Genomic DNA, 21,382 nt, shown 5'->3' with positions numbered 1-21,382 from the left:
AAGCATTGAGGTGACGAGGCTTAAAGCCCCTGGGGTCAGTAGCCTGAATGTTGTTATGGTCTTGAAGAAGAACGCCAAGTAAGATTTCGTCTTTTTGCACAAATCTGTCATCACAATGTTGTCCTTTATTTGTTTGATTTAAGTCAGTGAAGCCAATCGGCACATGAATGTTTTTAAACTGATCCTACATTCACTGCTTCTGTTCCATTTCTGTTTCTAACATCTTCAGATCAGACTGTACAAATGCATCCTTAAAGAATTTACAGAATGAGTCAGATCCAAACATAACATACATATGCAAAGTGTCTGAGGGGTTGAGCAATGCGGGTCCCAACCAGAGATAACGTGTGGAGCCTGCTGGTGAACATGTCTGATTATATCAGACACAACACAGTACCACTGAGTATTTTTGTACATGTGAAATATATTTGTCTAATCAACAATTCTAATACTGCTGCTATCTCCTGGTTGGCAGAATATGCAGTATTTTAAAAATAAAATCTTAACATAGAAGGTTGTAAACTTTATTTAGACTCCAAAGTGTAACACTGACTGTTGTGCAATCACATCCTGATCCTGCACCAAGTGCACCATGTCTTTGTTGTTTTCTAGTCATTTTAAAGTCTTGAGGTGTTTTCTGTCCAGCAGGAATAATTTAAAAATGTATGCCGTACTGTGCAGAAGTCTTGAGACTCCCCTCATTTATTCATTTTGGTTCCAAGAAGGGAGAATTTCTCTTTATTTCTTCAGCAATTATTTTGCAGACTTTCTGAAGGCCTGTCAGAGTTTTTCTTTGGACATACTTTGGAACCACTTACTAACAGTGATGCTTCAAGCATAAAAAAGCCACCTTAAGTAAGGGGATGAGCTGATCAGCAAAGTACCCATAGCAGACTTTCTGAACAACACATAATTTCTTCCCATTTCTTTATATTTTTATATTAAGTCTATAAATTCCAAACATAACACAGTTTGGCTGAAATATAATAGTATTTTTGCACCAACAAGGGGATTCACAAAGCAAACTTGGCACATGTCTGTGGGGTGGGCAATGTGTCCTTAAGAATTTGTTGTTGTCATAGATACCTTCACTACTGGGTGTCCTGGATGGTCAGAGTGTGAAAACAACCCTGTTCGCTCATTTTGGATTTGTGCCTCTGCTGCTGTAAGTTTTCAACATGAATTTACTAACTTTTCTTTCTCTCTGTTAAACAGGATTGTCTTGAGGTCATGCATTGGTTAAAATAATACACAAGTGGGCCGCAGAGTGCAGCAAATCCCTCCAGAGTATAAGTGATGGCGATGGAGAAAAGCAATCTTCACGCTGCCTCGTTGTCTGTCAATGAATCTTCGTGTCGGTCTCCATGGAGCGCTCTCCTTAGTGAGCAGCAGCCCACACATTCAAAGGAGCCCTGCTTTGGTTGAGTTTGGCTGGGTTTTACTCTGTTGTGCAACAACCAACTTTTCCCAACAGTTGAAAAAAAAAAAGCAAACAAAAACACAAATATTCTTTGATTCATAATTTTTTCGAGTTCAGTGAATTGTGCAGCAGTCCCAGAAAAATTGATTTGTACTGTGTGTAATTGTAGTAGAAATTTGAGTTTAATTAAAAAACAAACAAACAAAAAAAAACATTTTGAAGGTCCTTATAAAGCACAAAAGGAGGAAAAAAGGAAAAATACCAAAATGGTCACTTAGATGCTATAATTATGTGGATGCATTGTGCAAATGCAAGTAACACACAGCTTTAAATAAAGTAGCTTTTGCATTACTTCAAAGAGCACATAAATACCATAAAGTAAGGAAAAGATAAAGTTGAGTCAACAAATTGATTAAAGGTTTTTATAAATGAAATGCTGTTTTTTCCTGGATTACTGCACCACCAAACAGTGACATCTCCCGAGACTAGCAAGTAATTGTTATGCTTGGAATTTGTTACGTTTACCTCCTAAATCTTTCAACAGTGTGTGATAATGTTAGCAAATCTTTCCAAAGCAGTATAACTTGTTTTGCTCCTTTGTTGTTTGTTAAAGAGCGTACAGACCTGTAAAGCTTGGGCGAACTTAAAGGTGAATATAAGAAATGACTGGAAAAATAGCCACAGTCGCATTAAAAATGACATCTGTGAAATTATTGCAACATTTGGACAGTAAAATAATTTTAAATACAACATTGCATCATAATGGTAAAACCTCAGTGATATGTGGCAGCCTCATACTTCCTGTTAAGAATATAATGATGTTCACATAATATTGATCTTTGGAATATGAAGTGCAGTCATTTCTCTGAATAAGGGACTTTAGATATGTCCAATGTTCCATTATCACATTTATAGTGACTTCTTCATGATTGATAAACCTCACTTTACAGGAAGACACAAATACCTAACTGTAAATTCAGGATAAAATATTATGTTAATTTTTGTTTTTAGCTTTTTTAGTTTCTTTAAAATCCCCTTTGAGTGTGCATAGTTTGCAGATGTTGCCTGTGGTGATGTCACGGCAATGCTAAGTGGATCCATCGACTCACCATTCAATCCTGAAAGGTAGGACTGCTTCTGCTTCTCTCGCAGTTTTATGACTTTTACTGAGAAAAGTAAAAGAATCTCTTTTCATTTAGTGGTAATTAGAGCCACCAAATAATTTAACAGTGATATATGTGCTGAGTTTAAGCTAAGTTAAGCTGTCATTGCACATTAAAAGAAAGGCTATTAATAAACAGTTATCATTGTATTTGTTGCAGAAAGTTCAGTGGTTGTTGTAAAAAATATGTTCTTGCTCTACAAACCAAATCAGGCCTAAATGTTTGTTGTCTCCTCCTGAGGACCCAGCCTTCGTGGTCTACGTAGGCCGGGTCCTCTGAAGGCCGGGTCCTCTGAAGGCCGGGTAGGCCGGAAGTGAGCGGCTGTGAAATTAGACGGTCTAGCCTTCAGTTTTGCGTCACCAGCTGTCTCAGTGGAGTTTAATAACCTCACCCGTCTGCTCCTTGCTATCTAAAATATAACTGACAAAGCCTACCAAACATCAAACTAACAGTCACAAGGATGTGCGTGTGATAAACACTACAGCCAAACAAATTCAAGTAAATAATTAGAAAATAATAAATTTTTTAAAGTCTAAGGCCTGACCTGAAACATGAACATAGACACACGGGCATACACAAGACACAAGCATGATTCCCACCCTCATCTACACATATACAATTACTCACCCAGTCGCCCAGCATCTAGACACACCAAAATTAACGCTGGACGCACACTCACACTCCCATACACCCTCTATTCACTCAGATCAACACGTTCTCACTCCCAAAGCGTAACATTTTACGCTAGGTGACAAATCATCACCATCAATACCCCAACATTGGCAATCTTCCCCAGACCAAGGATATGGTCCCCACAGCAGCAGACTAGCCCACCAGCCCAGACCCCGACTGGATGGCCAGCTCCTCCTCCCGGAATCCAGTCCCAGACAATGAAGAGAGAACAGGAGTGTGAAAAGACCCCGTGCCTCACTTCGCCTGCTCGTATGTGGCTGAATGAAGAGACCTAACTCTGGATGCCATTCAGTATGCCCACCCCCAATGAAAGCATCTAAGTTGTGGAATAACATTGAGACACAGGTGGCCAGAAGCAGAAAGAAAAGGAATGCCTCACCTGCACCTCAGTGATGTTCCTGATCCACTGGGATTTTCCCACACAAACACTTCTAGAGATTACACAGAATGTTCTGAAAAACAGTGTCAGGGTCCTGGGACTGGGCGACCCAGGATCCCTGGGCAGTCATGGACCTGTGTATTATTATTATGTATTTTTGGTGTCGTTTCTCCTTCTCTGTGCGTGTACATATGTGTGTTTCTCTGTGCTGTGTTAGTCTGTGTCCCACTCATATGTTTAGGCGAGGTATGGGTGTGTATGTCTGCGGGTGTGCCTGGAGGATGGAGCTCGGCCACCTGCAGGCCTGAGGGGTGTGGCCCTGCGGAGGGACTGGCCACACCCGAAGCCACACACCTGCCGCTGATCAGGGCTCTTCGGGGGAGCTACTTAGGAGAGTCTTGGAGCTCCCACCGACGCGGGATCATTGAGTTATCGTACCAAGTTAGTGTGTCAGCATATGTCTGTGTTGTTCGTATATGCCCGCCGAGGGTTAGTGTTGACGGCTGCCTCTATGGTTTCCCTGCAGGAAGAAGAGTGGTCCAGAAAGGCAGCACGCACGGGGTGTGCGGAAACACAACAGCGGGGAGCACGAGCACGAGCACAGACGTCGGAGGGAAGCACGCACACGGGGTTCAAGGGAGCAACGGGGAGTTATTGTGTTTACAGTTTTTCACTGTGAATAAAGAGCACTGTTTGCATCGCAGAGTCTGCGTTTTGGGTCCTCCTTTCCCCACATCCCCACGGTCTGCCAGCTAGACCGTGACAAACAGAAAATATCCAGAGAACGACAGTTGAAAAACTGAAATCATAGCTTTGCGGCCAACAAATCTGCAGCATCTGTGTGATGCTGACTTGTTGATAGAAACCAAAATCGCAGAGGAATCTTTCCAGCATCTTAAAAGTACGCCAAAAGGAGTCCAACCCAGCACAACCGCGGAATACCTAAAAGAGAAAAAATGTCCTGAGGGTATGTATGTTGATTCATTTGTCATAACAGGTTGAAAATGTAGTTGAAATAAAATTTCGTATATTTCTGAAAATATTTTCTGTTGTTTCATCAAATGAAAGATAATGTTTTAAACTTTTATCTGATATATATGTATCTATATATGTAGAGAGAGAGAGAGAGAGAGAGAGAGCGCTGTCATCCTGCGTCTCCATAAATAGACGTCCGCGCTCGCACGATAGTGACAGTAAACAACATTTTGTTGAGCAGACTATATGAAATAAAAGTTTATATATGCTTGGGTTGATGTTGTACCATAAGTCCAGCAGACTTTTAAATACATGAGCACTTGCTGCGTTTCAACCCTTTGCGCATTTACCTCCTTTAAGGTTGTACAGGACTTCTGATTGGAGAGAGCCTGAATAGTTTGTGTGCGCGGTCATTCCGCGTCTCCATAATAGACGTCCGAGCTCGCGCGATAGTGACAGTAAACAACATTTTGTTGGGCACACTTGTTAGACAGAAGTCTACATTTTTACCACTTTTTACGCATTTATAATGGAGCACGAGCAGTCTCGTCGACTAGGGAAACGGCGGAGGAAACGCTGCGTAATATTAATTGTCAGCGTTGTCCTTATTGTTATTGTAATCATCGCCGTGGTGTTGGGACTGACTCTCCGTCAGAACAAAAGTGAATTTGAATCTACATTTTTGTCTAGGTGTGAGAAGTTCAATCAGTAAGTGGTGGTATTTCAACATTTTCTTATTTACTTTTTTGGGATTTTCAGACGCACGCACATATGATAAAAGACACATGATCAAATTAATAATGATTAATCACTGAATGTGTACATGTGCACTTGCATGTTTCCATGTTTGAGCAATCTTGGCAAATGCAGGAGTGACTGCGTTTGAACTTGCGAAGTGGTAAGGCTGCTCTGCTTAAAAACAGGCGTTAGGTCTGAGGTCTGGTATTGATCGGTTATAGTCAATGATTGAGCTGCTGCTGTTTTGTATCCAGTCAGCTGGTTTGCACGATGTTAATATCTAATAGTAATGTATACCACTGCACATACAATACATACAGTACCTAGACATAATGATAATGTGTCTTGAGTAAATGAGACGTGAACTGCAGTTTATCCGTCAGGTGTTTTTGCCTGTTTCCTTTTTTGATATTTGAATTTTGCTTGTTACACAATATGATATCAGCAGGTGCACATTCAGCGTCCACGGTCTAACCACATGGCAGTTACCCTGCCATAAACTTCTTTCAGTAATATTATCAAATACGTTGCACTATTTAACATACTTAGCCTTTCTTTAAATCAAAATACACCTAAACATCAGCAAACATTATTTGTTTTTCAGATATGACTGTAAAAAGCTGTGGGGTGTCTTTCAGCAGGCCTATGTGGACAAGGATCCATGTAAAGTTCTAGTGGAAGCTTATAATCCCCTGATTGCTGCAGCCCCCTTCAAACCTCAGTGCAACAAAGTAATAATCGATGATTACACCATCTCAATCATCCCATCTGCCATAATCATTCATGAGCTGTCTAACAATGCAGTGTTTGTGGGTTAGATGATGTTCTGGAGCAAAACAAAGGATGTGGTCCATGGTTTCACTGACAAGAGAAAGGATTGTTTTGTCACTTTGGAGGACACTCTGTTGGGATCTGTCCTGGATGGTCTGACCTGGTGTGGAAAAGAAGGCAGCAAGGGTAACACTCTCAAAGCAGTAGATAAAAATCACAGTTTATTATTTGAACAGTGCAACAAACTACACACCAGCGAAAGAGCACCAGCAGAAGTTCATATAAGTCATGCTAGAATCTAAAAATATATGTAATTTGTCCTGCCAGACATGATTTGTTATTTGTGTGGCCTGTTGTTAAATTTACATACCAACAGCAAGTCAAGTCATGTCAAGGTTTTTGAGCCCTGACATTTAAGGAGAATTTCGTAAACTTGCCACATGCAGACTACACTCACACACAGATCAGATAAACCTTTAACTGTGGTGTTCATGCCCTCACTTGTTCTGAGAAGGACAAACGCTATCGCTTGAGAATGATCAAGAAACCTTGTAACGTTAAACAGTATCAGGCTACAGAAAACAGAAACATAGAATTCTACAAGACTTTCTGTCAGCAGAGCATCTTTCTAGCTTCCTCTTTTTAAAAAGACTCATTAAAACCACAGTAGAACAAAGATATTAAGGTTGATTAATAGCACTTTTCCCCCAAATAAACTTTTGCTAATAGTTTAAGCTCAGCTCACCAGAAATGGCACAGAAACTGTTGTAAGATGCTCGGCCACCTCACAATGATGTATATAATAATAAATGAATCAGTTAATAGTAATAATAAAGTCAAGGTTGTTACACCCAAATAAAGATTTTTTTTAACTTTTGGTTTCAGTGCAAATTCGGCAAACACATCCTATGTAGACAAGCATAATTTATCTTTTTTTTTTTTTTAAATAAGTTTATCTTCGAGATAGAAATTATGTTTCTGTTAAAACATGTCTCCATAAGCTTACTCATCAGGGGTGTGTTCCCTGTGAGGTGTGAAAGGTTTCACTTTGTTCCTAGTTTTGGAAATAATCGATTACGCAAAAATTGCTTTGAATAAACCAGCATGTTCAGGTTTGATTCTTTAGTAATTGATTCAAACATACTATAGAAGTGATTTACATTGGACCTACTCAGAGAAGATTTTGAGTCAACACTCTGTCTAAGCAGCTGAGGGTGGACAGCTAACATAAATGTGCCCTAGCTTTTGCTTTTTCTTTTCTGTCCTGTGTCGTTATGTAATGTTGTGAGATTTCTTTCCTTTGTTGTGTTTTATTTTGAGGAGTTAACCCAAGCAAATATGCATGTTGTTGTCATAGATACCTTCACTAGTGGGTGTCCCGGATGGTCAGAGTGTGAAAACAACCCTGTTCGCTCATTTTGGATTTGTGCCTCTGCTGCTGTAAGTTTTCAACATGAATTTACTACATTTTCTTTCTCTATTTTAAATGGCATAGTCCTGAGGTCGTGCATTGGTTAACATAACACACAAGTGCACTGCAGAGTGCAGCAAATCCCTCCAGAGTATAAGTGATGGCGATGGAGAAAAGCAATCTTCACGCTGCCTCGTTGTCTGTCAATGAATCTTCGTGTCGGTCTCCATGGAGCGCTCTCCTGAGTGAGCAGCAGCCCACACATTCATAGGAGCCCTGCTGTGGTTGAGTTTGGGTTTTACTCTGTTTTGCAACGTCTGATTCTGTTGTGCAACATCTAACTTTTCCAAACAGTCCAAAAAAAAGCAAACAAACACACAAATATTCTTTGATTTATATTTTTTTCCAGTTCAGTGACTTGTGCAGCAGTCCCAGAAAAACAGAATCAAGATTTGTACTGTGTGTAATTGTAGTAGGAATTTCAGTTTAATGTAAAAAAAAAAACATAATGAAATTGATCCAGAATTGCTCAAGTAGATGCTTTAATAATGGGGATGCATTATGCAAATGTAAGTACCACATAGCTTTAAATAAAGTAGCTTTCGCATTAATTCAAAGGGCACATAAATACCATAAAATAAGGAAAAGATAAAGTTGAGTGAAACAATTCATTAGCAATGAATTTTTATGAATGAAATGCTGTTTTTTCCTGGATTACACCGCAACTAAACAGTGACCTCTCCCAAGGCTAGCGAGGGCTTGTCATGTTATGCTTGGAATTTGTTACGTTTGGCTCCTAAACATACCGTTTTTTGGGTGTGTGATAATCTTAGCAAATCTTTAAAAAGCAGTATAACTTGTTTTGATCTTTTGCTGTTCATTTTGTTGTTTGTTAACAAAATGTACAGACCAGTAAAGCCTGGGTGAACTTAAAGGTGAACTAGAAGAAATGGAAAAACTGGAAAAACGACCACAGTCGCGTTAAAAAATGACATCTGTGAAATTATTGCAACATTTGGACTGTAAAATAATTTTAAATACAACATTGCATCATAATGGTAAAACCTCAGTGATATGTTGCTGCCTCATACTTCCTGTTATGAATATAATGATGTTCACATAATATCGATCTGTGGAGTAAGAAGTGCAGTCATTTCTCTGAGTAAGGGACTTTAGATATGTCCAATGTTCCATTATCACATCAATAGTGATAAACCTCACTTTACAGGAAGACACAAATACCTAAGTCTAAATTTGGGACAAAATATTGTGTTACTTTTTAGTTTTATTTACAAGATGACTGAGTGTTTCTTCAAAATCCCCTTTGTGTGTCTGTATAGTTTGCAGATGTTGCCTGTGGTGATGTCACAGCAATGTTAAACGGATCCATCAACACACCATTCAATCCTACAAGGTAGGACTGCTTCTGCTTCTCTCACAGTTTTATGACTTTTACTGAGTAAAGTAATGTTTTTCTTTCAGTGGTAATATACAGCCACCAAAAATGTAACAGTGATATATGTGCTGAGTTTAAGCTAAGTTAAGTTATCATTGCAGATTAAAAGAACTGCTATTAAAAACAGTTATTATTGTCTTTGTTGCACAAGGTCAAAGGTTGTTGTGAAAAATATGTTCTTGCTCTACAAACCAAATCAGGTTTAAATGTTTGTCTCCACTCTGGGCCATTTTGATGCAGGCTGCTTCATTTTCATTTATATTTCTGTTACACTAGGGCTGCTGAATTAATCGAATTTTAATCTAAATTACGATCTGAGCTTTCAACGATCATTAAAAATGACTGTGCCGATTATTAGCACCTCCCTCGTGCTTTACTCTCGCGCTGCTCCGTGTGACAAATCCAGCGCACCTCTCTGCGTTTCGAACACGCGTCACAACAATTAAGAGGACCCGAGGGAAGCTCGGAAAGCTAAGCAAAAGTTATTTGGAGAGGAGAGGATAATGGCTTCTGAAGAAAGAATGCCGTTGGTTGAAGAGAGCTAAAACGACTTCAGTGGTGTGGAAACATTATGGGTTCGCGGAGTCAGACGTGGATCAAGTAGACATAGTGTGTAAACTTTGCTACGGTGTCGTAGCTGCACCACAGAGCAACACTACAAATTTATTCAATCATCTGAAGACCGCTCACAAAGTGACATACAATCAAACAATGAAAGAGCGGCAACTTTAGTTGACTTACCTCACTGTCAGTCTGATGCAATTGTGTGGCTACACAGCTTGCTTTGATATTTGGTTATTTGCATAAATATTATGCAGTATTTTGAAGTTCACTAAACATTAATGTTTACATTTTTCATTTATTTTTTATATTGCAAACATTTGCAATGTTATCAGTATTTGCACACTATTTTATATTATTTTTTGACAATCTTTAAAGCCATTATTCAATACATTGTTACTGTTATATAAATATCATCAAATAATCGAGATCTCAATTTCAGTGAAAAAAATTGTGATTATCATTTTTGCCATAATCGAGCAGCCCTAAGTCACAATAGAGTGAAACTAGGACTGCAGCGTCCTTGCAACTCGGAAAGAAATCAGCACACTTGAAGTTGCAGTTGAAGAGTTGACTGCATTGAATTTTCTTAGCAATCAGCAACCAAATTCAAATAGTTCAGTTCAATTCAATTTTATTCATACAGTGCCAAATCACAACAACAGTTGCCTCAAGGCACTATATATTGTAAGGTCTACAATGAATAAGTACCAGCTAACTTATTAATGCAGAGAGATTCAACACACTGCAGTCAGTCTGTCTTTCTGCTGTAGAGGACTCGACTTGACTCGCTGCAAGGGTTTTGTTCTAGATTGTATAAAAAGGCAAAGTTGATGGGCACCTTTGTCACTTTGTAGTTAAATTGCTGTCCTGCAGGAATTATATCAATATTTAGTTTCTTTTTCAAATCTATGAAATTCTGGCTGCACTCTGAATATAAGTAGTAAATATAGATTTGTTATCTAACATAAAATGCTGCGTGTGCTGACAGACAGACACAAACAGATTGCTTGTAATTGCCAAATTGGCCTCATTTAATCACAAACTGATAGGAGACTGATTCTGTCTAATTGCTGTTTTATCGCCTGTTCCTCATCTTAAGAGCAGCCATTTCAAAAGCAGTCTCATGGCTCAAGTTCATTGTAGAGGGTCACAATACCTCCAGTAATGCCACGGTCTACAATCCCTGCAACATAAGGCATTCTGCATTGAGAAATGACTACTGATCCTTTTAGTACTACAGAAATTCTTTAAGAGTGTGTCGTAGGCTCAAGTGCCACATAGATGAAAAAAAATCAGTGTTGTGGTGACAGCAGTATCTAGTTGGATTTTGTACTCTAAGCTGCTGTTCTTTTTTTTCTTTTCAGTATTTTTGCAAGCGTTGAGGTGCCGAGGTTTAATGCCTCTAGGGTCAAGAAGCTGAATGTTGTTATGGTCATACAGAAGAACAACATGTAAGATTTTCTCTTTATACACAAATCTGTCACCACAATGTGCCTCCAATATTTTAAAATTGATCCTACATTCACTGCTTCTGTTCTGTTCCTAACTTCTTCAGATCAAACTGTAATCATTCATCCTTGAAGAATTTGACGCAAGCGCTAGATACAGGGATAACATACAGCTGCAAAGACGTGTCTGAGTAAGTACACGTGTGTTACAGAGGAGCTGACGACCTGTTTGTATCTGTCCTCACAAAACACAACTGACCTCTTGTGATTATCTTGTAATGTATTCAAACAGATCTCGGATTCAGGAATGTGGTGCCAAACCAGAGATAGCGTGTGGAGCCTGCTGGTGAAGATGTCTGATGTCAGTCACAACATACTAGCATTCAGCCACAGAAACATTTCTAGTGTTTCCTTTTAACTTTTTAAATAAAATTTGAGAATTTTTGTACATGTAAAATGTATTTTTCAAAACATGTATGTTTCTAATACATTCCACTATGACAATGTACATTTTAATTTTATGGGATCTGAAGTTAAACTTCTTTGTTTTTTTTAACTAAACAAATTGAGTACCATATGACATTTTCTCGTTGGCAGAATATGCACTATTTGTTCAATAAAATGCTGATTAAATGTTCTTTGTTTCAATTAATGTTTTCGAGTTGTTTTAAACATGTACATTTCTAAAAACATACCTAGATATAAAAAACACACAGTGGAAGACCATCAGTCATGGATTGGTCTCCCCAGAGCCCAAACCTCAACAGCAGTGTGGGAATCATCTTGTCAGAGAACAGAACAAAACGCAGCCAACATCTAAAGATGAGCTTTGAATGTCCTTGAAGAAGCCTTGAAAACTCTTCCTTGAGACTATTTAAAGAAATAACAAGAAAGCTTCCCAAAGAGAGTTCAGGCTGTGTTGAAGAATGAAGGTGGTCATACCAGGTATTGACTTTAAAGGTCATTAAAATTGTACAAACTCTTGTCTTATATACTATATTCATATAAGGGTCGATATATTATAATTAGTGCTAAGGGTGAAAGTGAAAGCAGTTGACCTTTTATTTCAAGTTGTAAAGATCTAAACTAAATCCATGGACAGCTTCATAATAACAGTGTTGATGGAGTGGACGAGCACACTGACAGGTTTGACAAACAATGACTAAATAATGATGCAGTCAATGTCAACATGGACCAGAAGTGTTTGCAGCATTTAATTTGGACACAGCATCTTATTTGTATACTGGACCATAGTAGTGCTATACTGGGTAAAAATACAATAAAACTGCACTGAGGACGAATTCCTTATCTTTAAAGTATTTACCTCACAGGTAGAAACATGGGGTTTTGCCAGTGAGCCTGTAGCTTGGTGATTCTTCTTTAGAATCCTCCTGAAACAAGACGAGACTTCCAACATGAAAGTGAAATTCATTAAGGAAATCCAAACAAATTCAAATAAATAATTAGAAAATAATCAAAAAAAAAATAGTTTATTGACCTGTACAGACAATGAACAGTTTGTAACTTGTTTTTTTTTTTTTTGACATTTGGCAATGTATAAATCAGAATTTTTGTCTGAAGGCCAACAATAATTGGCCCCACCAGGAAGGCACCAGGAGTGACCCAGTACACACCTGAGCAGCCAGCCATGGACACTGAATCATCAATCCACTGGTGGGGACACCAGCCACTGGCAGGGTGTGTGGTGGGAGGAAATAGGCCCACCTCAAAGAGCCTGAGATGTTCTAAGAGAGGTGGAGTCTAAGGCCTGACCTGAAACATGAACATAGACACACGGGCATACACAAGACACAAGCATCATCCCCACCCTCATCTACACATATACAAATACTCACCCAGGCACCCAGCATCTAGACACACCAAAATGAATGCTGTACACACACTCACACTCCCATACACCCTCTATTCACTCAGGTCCAGGCACCAATACCCCAACATTGGCAATCTGCCCCAGACCAAGGATATGGTCCCCACAGCAGCAGACTAGCCCAGCGACTGGATGGCCAGCTCCTCCTCCATCTAGTCCCAGACAATGAAGAGAGAACAGGGGTGTGAAAAGACCCCATGCCTCACTTCGCCTGCTCGTATGTGGCTGAATGAAGAGACCTAACTCTGGATGCCATTCAGTATGCCCACCCCCAAAGCCCTATATGTATGTGTCATTAGAGTGTAGGTATTGAAAGCATCTAAGTTGTGGAATAACACTGAGACACAGGTGGCCAGAAGCAGAAAGAAAAGGAATGCCTCACCTGCACCTCAGTGATGTTCCTGATCCACTGGGATTTTCCCACAGAAACACTTCTAGAGATTACACAGAATGTTCTGAAAAACAGAAAATATCCAGAGAACGACAGTTCTCAGGAATCTATCTTGTCTTGTATCAACTGATGGTGGTGTTGGTGTAATGATATGAGGAATATTTTTTGACAACTTTTTACAACTTAAAATGCCACTGGCTACATAAGTGCTGCTGACAATGTCCACCCCTTTGCAAACACAGCTATAAAGGAATGGGCAGCTCAAATAATCTCAAACTGCCTTCTTGAGCATAACAATGGGTTCACTGTACTCACATGGTCTCCACAGTCACCAGAGCTCAGTCAAATAGAGCACCTGTGGGATGTGGTGGAATGAAAAACTGAAATCATGGCTTTGCGGCCAACAAATCTGCAGCATCTGTGTGATGCTGTCTTGTTGATAGAAACCAAAATCGCAGAGGAATCTTTCCAGCATCTTAAAAGTACGCCAAAAGGAGTCCAACCCAGCACAACCGCGGAATACATAAAAGAGAAAAAATGTCCTGAGGGTATGTATGTTGATTCATTTGTCATAACAGGTTGAAAATGTAGTTGAAATAAAATTGAGTATGTTTCTGAAAATATTTTCTGTTGTTTCATCACATGAAAGATAATGTTTTAAACTTTTATCTGAAATATATGTATATATACGGAGAGAGAGAGAGAGAGAGAGAGAGAGAGCGCTGTCATCCTGCGTCTCCATAAATAGACGTCCGCGCTCGCACGATAGTGACAGTAAACAACATTTTGTTGAGCAGACTATATGAAATAAAAGTTTATATATGCTTGGGTTGATGTTGTACCATAAGTCCAGCAGACTTTTAAATACATGAGCACTTGCTGCGTTTCAACCCTTTGCGCATTTACCTCCTTTAAGGTTGTACAGGACTTCTGATTGGAGAGAGCCTGAATAGTTTGTGTGCGCGGTCATTCCGCGTCTCCATAAATAGACGTCCGAGCTCGCGCGATAGTGACCGTAAACAACATTTTGTTGGGCACACTTGTTAGACAGAAGTCTACATTTTTACCACTTTTTACGCATTTATAATGGAGCACGAGCAGTCTCGTCGACTAGGGAAACGGCGGAGGAAACGCTGCGTAATATTAATTGTCATCGTTGTCCTTATTGTTATTGTAATCATCGCCGTGGTGTTGGGACTGACTCTCCGTCAGAACAAAAGTGAATTTAAATCTACATTTTTGTCTAGGTGTGAGAAGTTCAATCAGTAAGTGGTGGTATTTCAACATTTTCTTATTTACTATTTTTGTATTTTCAGACGCACGCACATATGATAAAAGGATAAAAGACACATGATCAATGAATGTGTACATGTGCACTTGCATGTTTCCATGTTTGATGCAGGACTGATTGCTTTTGTGAAGTTGCAAGGCTGAGGTGCTTAAAAACAGGCGGGTCTGGTATTGATCAGTATTATTGTCAATGATTGATCTGTTAACGTTCTGTATCATGCCAGCTGGTTTGCACATTGTTGATATCTAATAATAATGTATACCACTGCACATTATCATTATGTCTACGTGTACAGCACGTAGACATAATGATAATGTGCATTGAGTAAGTGGAGATATGAACTGCATTATGTCTGTCGGGTGTTTTTGCGTGTTTCCTTTTGTGATATTTGAATTTTGCAAGAAACAAGAAAAAGTTACAAAACATGATATCACCAAGTGCACATTCAGCGTCCACAGTCTAACCCCATGGCAATTTCCCTGCCATGAACTTCTTTCAATAATATCTATAATCATCTGGTTTTGTTGACACCAGTTTTTTTTTTAAATTAAATATATAAGAGTTATGTAAATGTGTTTGACTGTTTAGCATACTTAGCATTTCTTTAAATCAAAATACACCTAAACATTAGCAAATTTTATTTATTTTTCAGAACTGACTGTCAAAAAGTATGGGATGCATTTGAGCAGGCCTATGTGAACAAGGATCCATGTAAAGTTGCAGTGGAAGCTTATGATCCCCTCATTGTTGCAGCCCCCTTCAAACCTCAGTGCAACAGAGTAATAATCAGTGATTACACCATCTCAATCATCCCATCTGCCATAATCATTCATAGTCTGTAAAACAATACACTAATATGTGTGTTTGTGGGTCAGATGATGTTCTGGAGCAAAACAAAGGATGTGGTCCATGGTTTCACTGAGAAGAGAGATTGTTTTGTCACTTTGGAGGACACTCTGTTGGGATCTGTCCTGGATGGTCTGACCTGGTGTGGAAAAGAAGGCAGCAAGGGTAACACTCCCAAAGCAATCACAGTTTATTATTTGAACAGTGCAACAAACTACACACCAGCGAAAGAGCAACGACAGTAGTTTATATAAGTCATGCTAAAATCTAAAAATATATGTAATTTGTCGTGCAAGACATGATTTTGCTATTTGTGTGGCCTGTTGTTAAATTTACATACCAACAGCAAGTCAGGTCAGCCCTGAAATTTAAGGAGAATTTCTTAAACTTGTCACTTGAAGAATACACTCACACACAGATCAGATAAACCTTTAAGTGTTCGTGCCCTCACTCGTTCTGAGAAGATCGCAGCTTTCGCACAACTGCTAGTACTTGAGAATGTTCAAGAAACCTTGTGAAGTTAAACACAATCAGGCTACAGAAAACAGAAACATAGAATTCTACAAAACTTTCTATGTAAGCAGAGCATCTTTTTAGCTTCCCCTTTTTAAAAAGATAAACTTTTCCTAATAGTTTAAGCTCAGCTCAGGGGGGGGGGGGGCACAGAAATTCAGTAAGATGCACGACCACCTTTCAATGATATATGTAATAATGACTATATCAATTAATTGCAATGATAAAGTCAAGGTGGTTACACCCAAATAAAGATTTTTTAACTTTTGGTTTCAGCGCAAATTGGATAAACACATCCTATGACAGCAAGCATCATTTATCAAATATATTTATAAAAAAATAAGTTTATGGTAAATAAATGTTAATTGGCCTGTATTTGTATAGCGCTTTACTTAGCCCCTAAGGACCCCAAAGCGCTTTACACTACATTCAGTCATCCACCCATTCACACACACATTCACACACACATTCACACACTTATCTTCAAGATAGAAATTATGTTTCTGTGAAAACACGTTATCTCCATGAGCTGGGTCATCAGGGATGTGTTCCCTATTAGGTGTGAAAGGTTTCACTTTGTTTCTAGTTTTGGAAATAACTGATTATGCAAAACTTGCTTTGAGTAAAGCAGCATTTTCAGGCTTTATTCTTTTAGTAATTGATCCAAACACACTATAGAAGTGATTTTACATTTGAGCTACTCAGAGAAGATTTTGAGTCAACCCTCTGATTAAGCGGCTGAGGGTGGACAGCTAGGGCACAACATAAACGGCCCTAGGTTGTTCTTTTTTCTTTACTGTCCATTGTAGTTATGTAGTGTTGTGAAATTTCTCTCCTTTGTTGTATTTTACTTTGAGGTGCTAACCCAAGCAAATATGCATGTTGTTGTCATAGGTACCTTCACTACTGGGTGTCCCGGATGGTCAGAGTGTGAAAACAACCCTGTTCGCTCATTTTGGAGACGTATCTCTGCTGCTGTAAGTTTTCAACATTTGTTTGCTTTTCTTTCTCTCTTTTAAACGGGATAGCCCTGAGGTCATGCATTGGTGAAAATGACACACAAGTGGGCCGCAGAGTACAGCAAATCCCTCCTGAGTATAAGTGACGGTGATGGAAGAAAAGCAATCTTCACGCTGCCTCGTTGTCTGTCAATGAGTCTTTGTGTCGGTCTCCATGGAGCGCTCTCCTTAATGAGCAGCAGCCCACACATTCAAAGGAGCCCTGCTTTGGTTGAGTTTGGCTGGGTTTTACTCTGTTGTGCAACAGCCAACTTTTCCCAACAGTTGAAAAAAAAAGCAAACAAACATACAAATATTCTTTGATTCATAATGTTTTCCAGTTCGGTGAATTGTGCAGCAGTCCCAGAAAAATTGATTTGTACTGTGTGTAAAAGGAAAAATACCAAAATGGTCAATTAGATGCTGTAATTATGTGGATACATTGTGCAAAATGCAAGTAACACACAGCTTTAAATAAAGTAGCTTTTGCATGAATTCAGAGAGCACATAAATACCATAAAGTAAGGAAAAGTTGAGTGAACAAATTGATTAAAGATTTTTCTGAATGAAATGCTGTGCATAGTTTGCAGATGTTACCTGTGGTGATGTCACAGCAATGCTAAGTGGATCCATCGACACACCATTCAATCCAACAAGGTAGGACTGCTTCTGCTTCTCTCACAGTTTTATGACTTTTACTGAGAAAAGTAAAAGAATCTCTTTTCATTTAGTGGTAATTAGAGCCACCAAATAATTTAACAGTGATATATGTGCTGAGTTTCAAGCTAAGTTAAGACGTCATTGCAGATTAAGAGAAGTGCTATTAAAAACAGTTATCATTGTCTTTGTTGCACAATGCAAGCACTTTGGCAACAGTGGGAAGGAAAAACTCCCTTTTAACAGGAAGAAAGCGCCAGCAGAATCAGGCTCAGGGAGGGGCATCTGCTGCAACCATTTGGAAGACAGCACAAAAGATATGCTGTGGAAGACAGCCAGAGATAACAAGTATGATTCAATGCAGAGAGGTCTATTAACATACACTGAGTGAGAAAAGGGACTGAAGAAGAAATAGTCAACGCATAAAGTAGATGTTGTGAACAATTCATTGTTCAGTGGTTGAGCGTGCATAGCCCACAACCTCAGGGAGACCAATTTTGATAGAAAGGCAGTTGCACAGGTCCCCTGGTGGGGGCCGACCTGACTCTAAACAATCACAGACTCGGATAGATTGGCAAAGGTTTTCAAATAAGTACCAGCTAACTTATGAACGCAGACAGACAACACACGCTATTGTGGTCCATCAGCAAACTATCACTGTTTGTGGGAGAATTTCTTTTTCAAATCGATGAAATTCTGGCTGGACTCTGATTGTAAGTAGATAATATGGGCGATCGTGGCTCAAGAGTTCGGGAGTTAGCTAACCATCACCAGTGTGTGTGTGAATGGGTGGATGACTGGATGTGTAAAGCGCTTTGGGGTCCTTAGGGACTAGTAAAGCGCTATACAAATACAGGCCATTTACCATAGTATAGATTTTCTTCTAATGTAAAATACTGTGACAGCAATAAATTTGCAACAAATGGTAACAGATTTGGGGTTTTCATCAATTTATCACAAACACATTGTAATTGCTAGATTGGCCTCATTTAATCACAAACTGATAGCAGACTTATTCTGTCTTATTGCTGTTTTATCACCATCTTGATACATCGGAGCTGCTTTGAAGATGGCAACTAGCAGGAAGCTGTTACTGATCTGGTCCTCATCTTAAGCGCAACCATTTCAAAAGCAGTCTCATGGCTCAAGTTCATTGTAGATAAGATAAGATAAGATAAGATAACCTTTATTAGTCCCACACGTGGGAAATTTGTTTTGTCACAGCAGGAAGTGGACAGTGCAAAAGTTATGAGGCAAAAATTAGAATACAATAAGAATAAATACAGTACACAGCTGTACAGAATAGAATAAAATAAAATACTATATACAGTAGAATAAAATAAAATAAATATACAATAAGATAAAAATAGAATACAAATACAAATACTATATACAACTGAGTAAATGGTAGATGGTCACAATACTTCCAATAATGCCACGGTCTACAACCACAGTTTTTCCTTAGTGTGACCCTATCATATCTGCAGCGACAATAATTCTTTGAGGTGACTACTGATCCTTTTAGCACCTTGGAAATTATTTAGAAGTGGGCTCAAGTGCCAGATAGATGAATATATCAGAAAAATGTGGTGTTGTGTTGTGGTGACAGCAATATCTAGTTAATTTTGTACTCTAAGCTGCTGTTCTTTTTTTTTTCTCATCAGCATTTTTGCAAGCATTGAGGTGGTGAGGTTTCAGGCCTCTAGGATCAAAAGCCTGAATGTTGTTATGGTCTTACAGCAGAATGCCAAGTAAGATTTTCTCTTTATACACAAATCTGTCACCACAATGTGCATACAATATTTTAATATTGATCCTACATTCACTGCTTCTGTTCTGCGTCTAACTTCTTCAGATCAAACTGTACAGATCCAACCTTGAAGAATTTGAGGCAAACTCTAGATACAGGGATAACATACAGCTGCAAAGATGTGCCTGAGTAAGTACGTGTGCGTTACAGAGGAGCTGACGACCTGTTTGTATCTGTCCTCACAAAACACAACTGACCTCTTGTTATTATCCTGTAATGTATTCAAACAGATCTCGTATTCAGGAATGCGGTGCCAAACCAGAGATAGCGTGTGGAGCCTGCTGGTGAAGATGTCTGATGTCAGTCACAACATACTAGCATATAGCCACAGAAACATTTCTCTCATTTCCTTGCAACTTTTTTAATAAAATTTGAGAATTTTTGTACATGTGAAATTTATTTTTCTAAACATGTAGGTTTCTAATACATTCCATTATGACAATATTTTGTGGAATCTGATTTTTTATTTATTTTTGGACTGAACACATTGAGTACCATGGCTGCCATCTCATTGTTGGTAGAACATGTATTAATTTTTAAATAAAATCTTAACTTGTAAACTTTATTTGGACTCCAAAGTGTAATACTGACTGTTGTGTAATCACATCCTAAGTGTTCTATTCACCTAGAATAATTAAAAGACATATCATCCACCAGTTGCTCCAACTTTGGACTGAAATACCTAGCTTCACAAGGCCAAAGCAAGTTCAGCAAAGAAGCCATCAAGTTCATCCAAAGAAGCTTCTATGTAGATGATGGCCTGACAAGTGTAAGGTCGACTGCTGAAGCCATACGCCTGGTAAAGGAATCAAGAGCTCTGTGCAAAACAGGAAATCTACGGCTACATAAGTTTGTATCCAACGATGAGTGTGTGATTGCAACAATTCTACCACAAGAATGTGCTCAGACCAAAGATCTAAACATGGCTCTAGGAGAACTTCATATCGAGCGAGCACTTGGAGTTCAGTGGTGTGTTGAGGCGGATGAATTTCAGTTCAGGGTGGAGGTAAAAGAAAAACCCACTGACAAGGAGAGGGGTTCTCTCAACTGTTGCCTCAGTCTATGATCCACTAGGTTTCGTGGCTCCATTCCTACTTGTCGGCAAACAGATTCTTCAAACGCTGTGTAGAGACAAGGTAAGCTGGGACGAACCTCTCCCCGAGCACATCCAGCCACAATGGGAGTCATGGCTCAAAGATCTGCCTCATTTGGCAGTTCTAAAGATTCCAAGAAGCTACCTTCCATCAAACTTTGGTGAAGTCTCACTATATGAGCTTCACAACTTTTCCGATGCAAGCTTCAAAGGGTATGGTGCATGCTCATACCTTAGAGCGGTGAGTGAAACAGGACAGATAAGTTGTTCACTTGTCTTGGGGAAAGCAAGAGTAGCCCCTACCAAACTAAAGGCTTGAGTTATCTTCAGCTGTGACCTCAGTCCGCATTGGTGATATCATCAGAGGCGAGCTGGAGATTGAAAATGTGCAAGAGTATTACTGGACTGACTCAAAGGTGGTCCTTGGCTATGTGAACAATGATGCTAAAAGGTTCCAAACATTCGTGGCCAACCGCATCCAGCGAATAAGATCTAGCACAAAACCTGAACAATGGCGATATGTCAACTCTGAAGACAACCCAGCCGATGGAGCCTCAAGAGGATTGACTGCAGTTCAAATTAAAGAATCTAACTGGCTGAAAGGACCCAACTTCCTTTGGCAGCAAAATCTCCCACATGAAGTGGGAATGGTGGGAGAAGTTGAGGCTACTGATCCTGAACTTCGGAGAGCACATGTTCATGCAGTTAAAGCAAGAGAACAGAATCCAATGGTAAACCGCTTAACTAAATTTTCTGACTGGTCCAGAGTGGTGAGAGCAATTGCCAGGCTCAAGAGATTTGTCAGAGAGTTTAAGGGATTTCAGTCGAGAACTAATGAGTCGACTAATCTTGAAGAACGAAGAGAAGCAGAGATCTT

At 39.2% G+C, this 21,382-nt stretch overlaps 2 protein-coding genes across 2 annotated transcripts; both read left to right on the top strand.

Moving 5' to 3' along the window:
• The first annotated feature begins 5,059 nt into the window (after window positions 1-5,059).
• On the top strand, window positions 5,060-11,654 carry LOC146567172 (ADP-ribosyl cyclase/cyclic ADP-ribose hydrolase 1-like). Its single transcript, XM_085286833.1, has 8 exons — window positions 5,060-5,338; window positions 5,973-6,099; window positions 6,187-6,325; window positions 7,497-7,579; window positions 8,891-8,964; window positions 10,935-11,021; window positions 11,126-11,209; window positions 11,311-11,654. The coding sequence occupies exons 1-8, from the start codon at window positions 5,160-5,162 to the stop codon at window positions 11,366-11,368; spliced, it is 831 nt and encodes a 276-aa protein (XP_085142959.1). The 5' UTR covers window positions 5,060-5,159; the 3' UTR covers window positions 11,369-11,654.
• A 2,608-nt stretch (window positions 11,655-14,262) lies between these two features.
• On the top strand, window positions 14,263-19,977 carry LOC146567171 (ADP-ribosyl cyclase/cyclic ADP-ribose hydrolase 1-like). Its single transcript, XM_085286834.1, has 8 exons — window positions 14,263-14,562; window positions 15,241-15,367; window positions 15,464-15,599; window positions 16,842-16,924; window positions 17,529-17,602; window positions 19,267-19,353; window positions 19,458-19,541; window positions 19,643-19,977. The coding sequence occupies exons 1-8, from the start codon at window positions 14,384-14,386 to the stop codon at window positions 19,698-19,700; spliced, it is 828 nt and encodes a 275-aa protein (XP_085142960.1). The 5' UTR covers window positions 14,263-14,383; the 3' UTR covers window positions 19,701-19,977.
• The last annotated feature ends 1,405 nt before the right edge of the window (window positions 19,978-21,382 follow it).

This window comes from Mchenga conophoros, linkage group LG9 (genome assembly GCF_057382185.1).
Source record: "Mchenga conophoros isolate Kocher_MC1m ecotype Shallow Benthic linkage group LG9, M_conophoros_male_GT1.1, whole genome shotgun sequence".
Lineage (NCBI taxonomy): Eukaryota > Metazoa > Chordata > Actinopteri > Cichliformes > Cichlidae > Mchenga > Mchenga conophoros.
The sequence above is the reverse complement of the archived record's forward strand: the minus strand, read 5'-3'. Positions and strand labels throughout refer to the sequence as shown.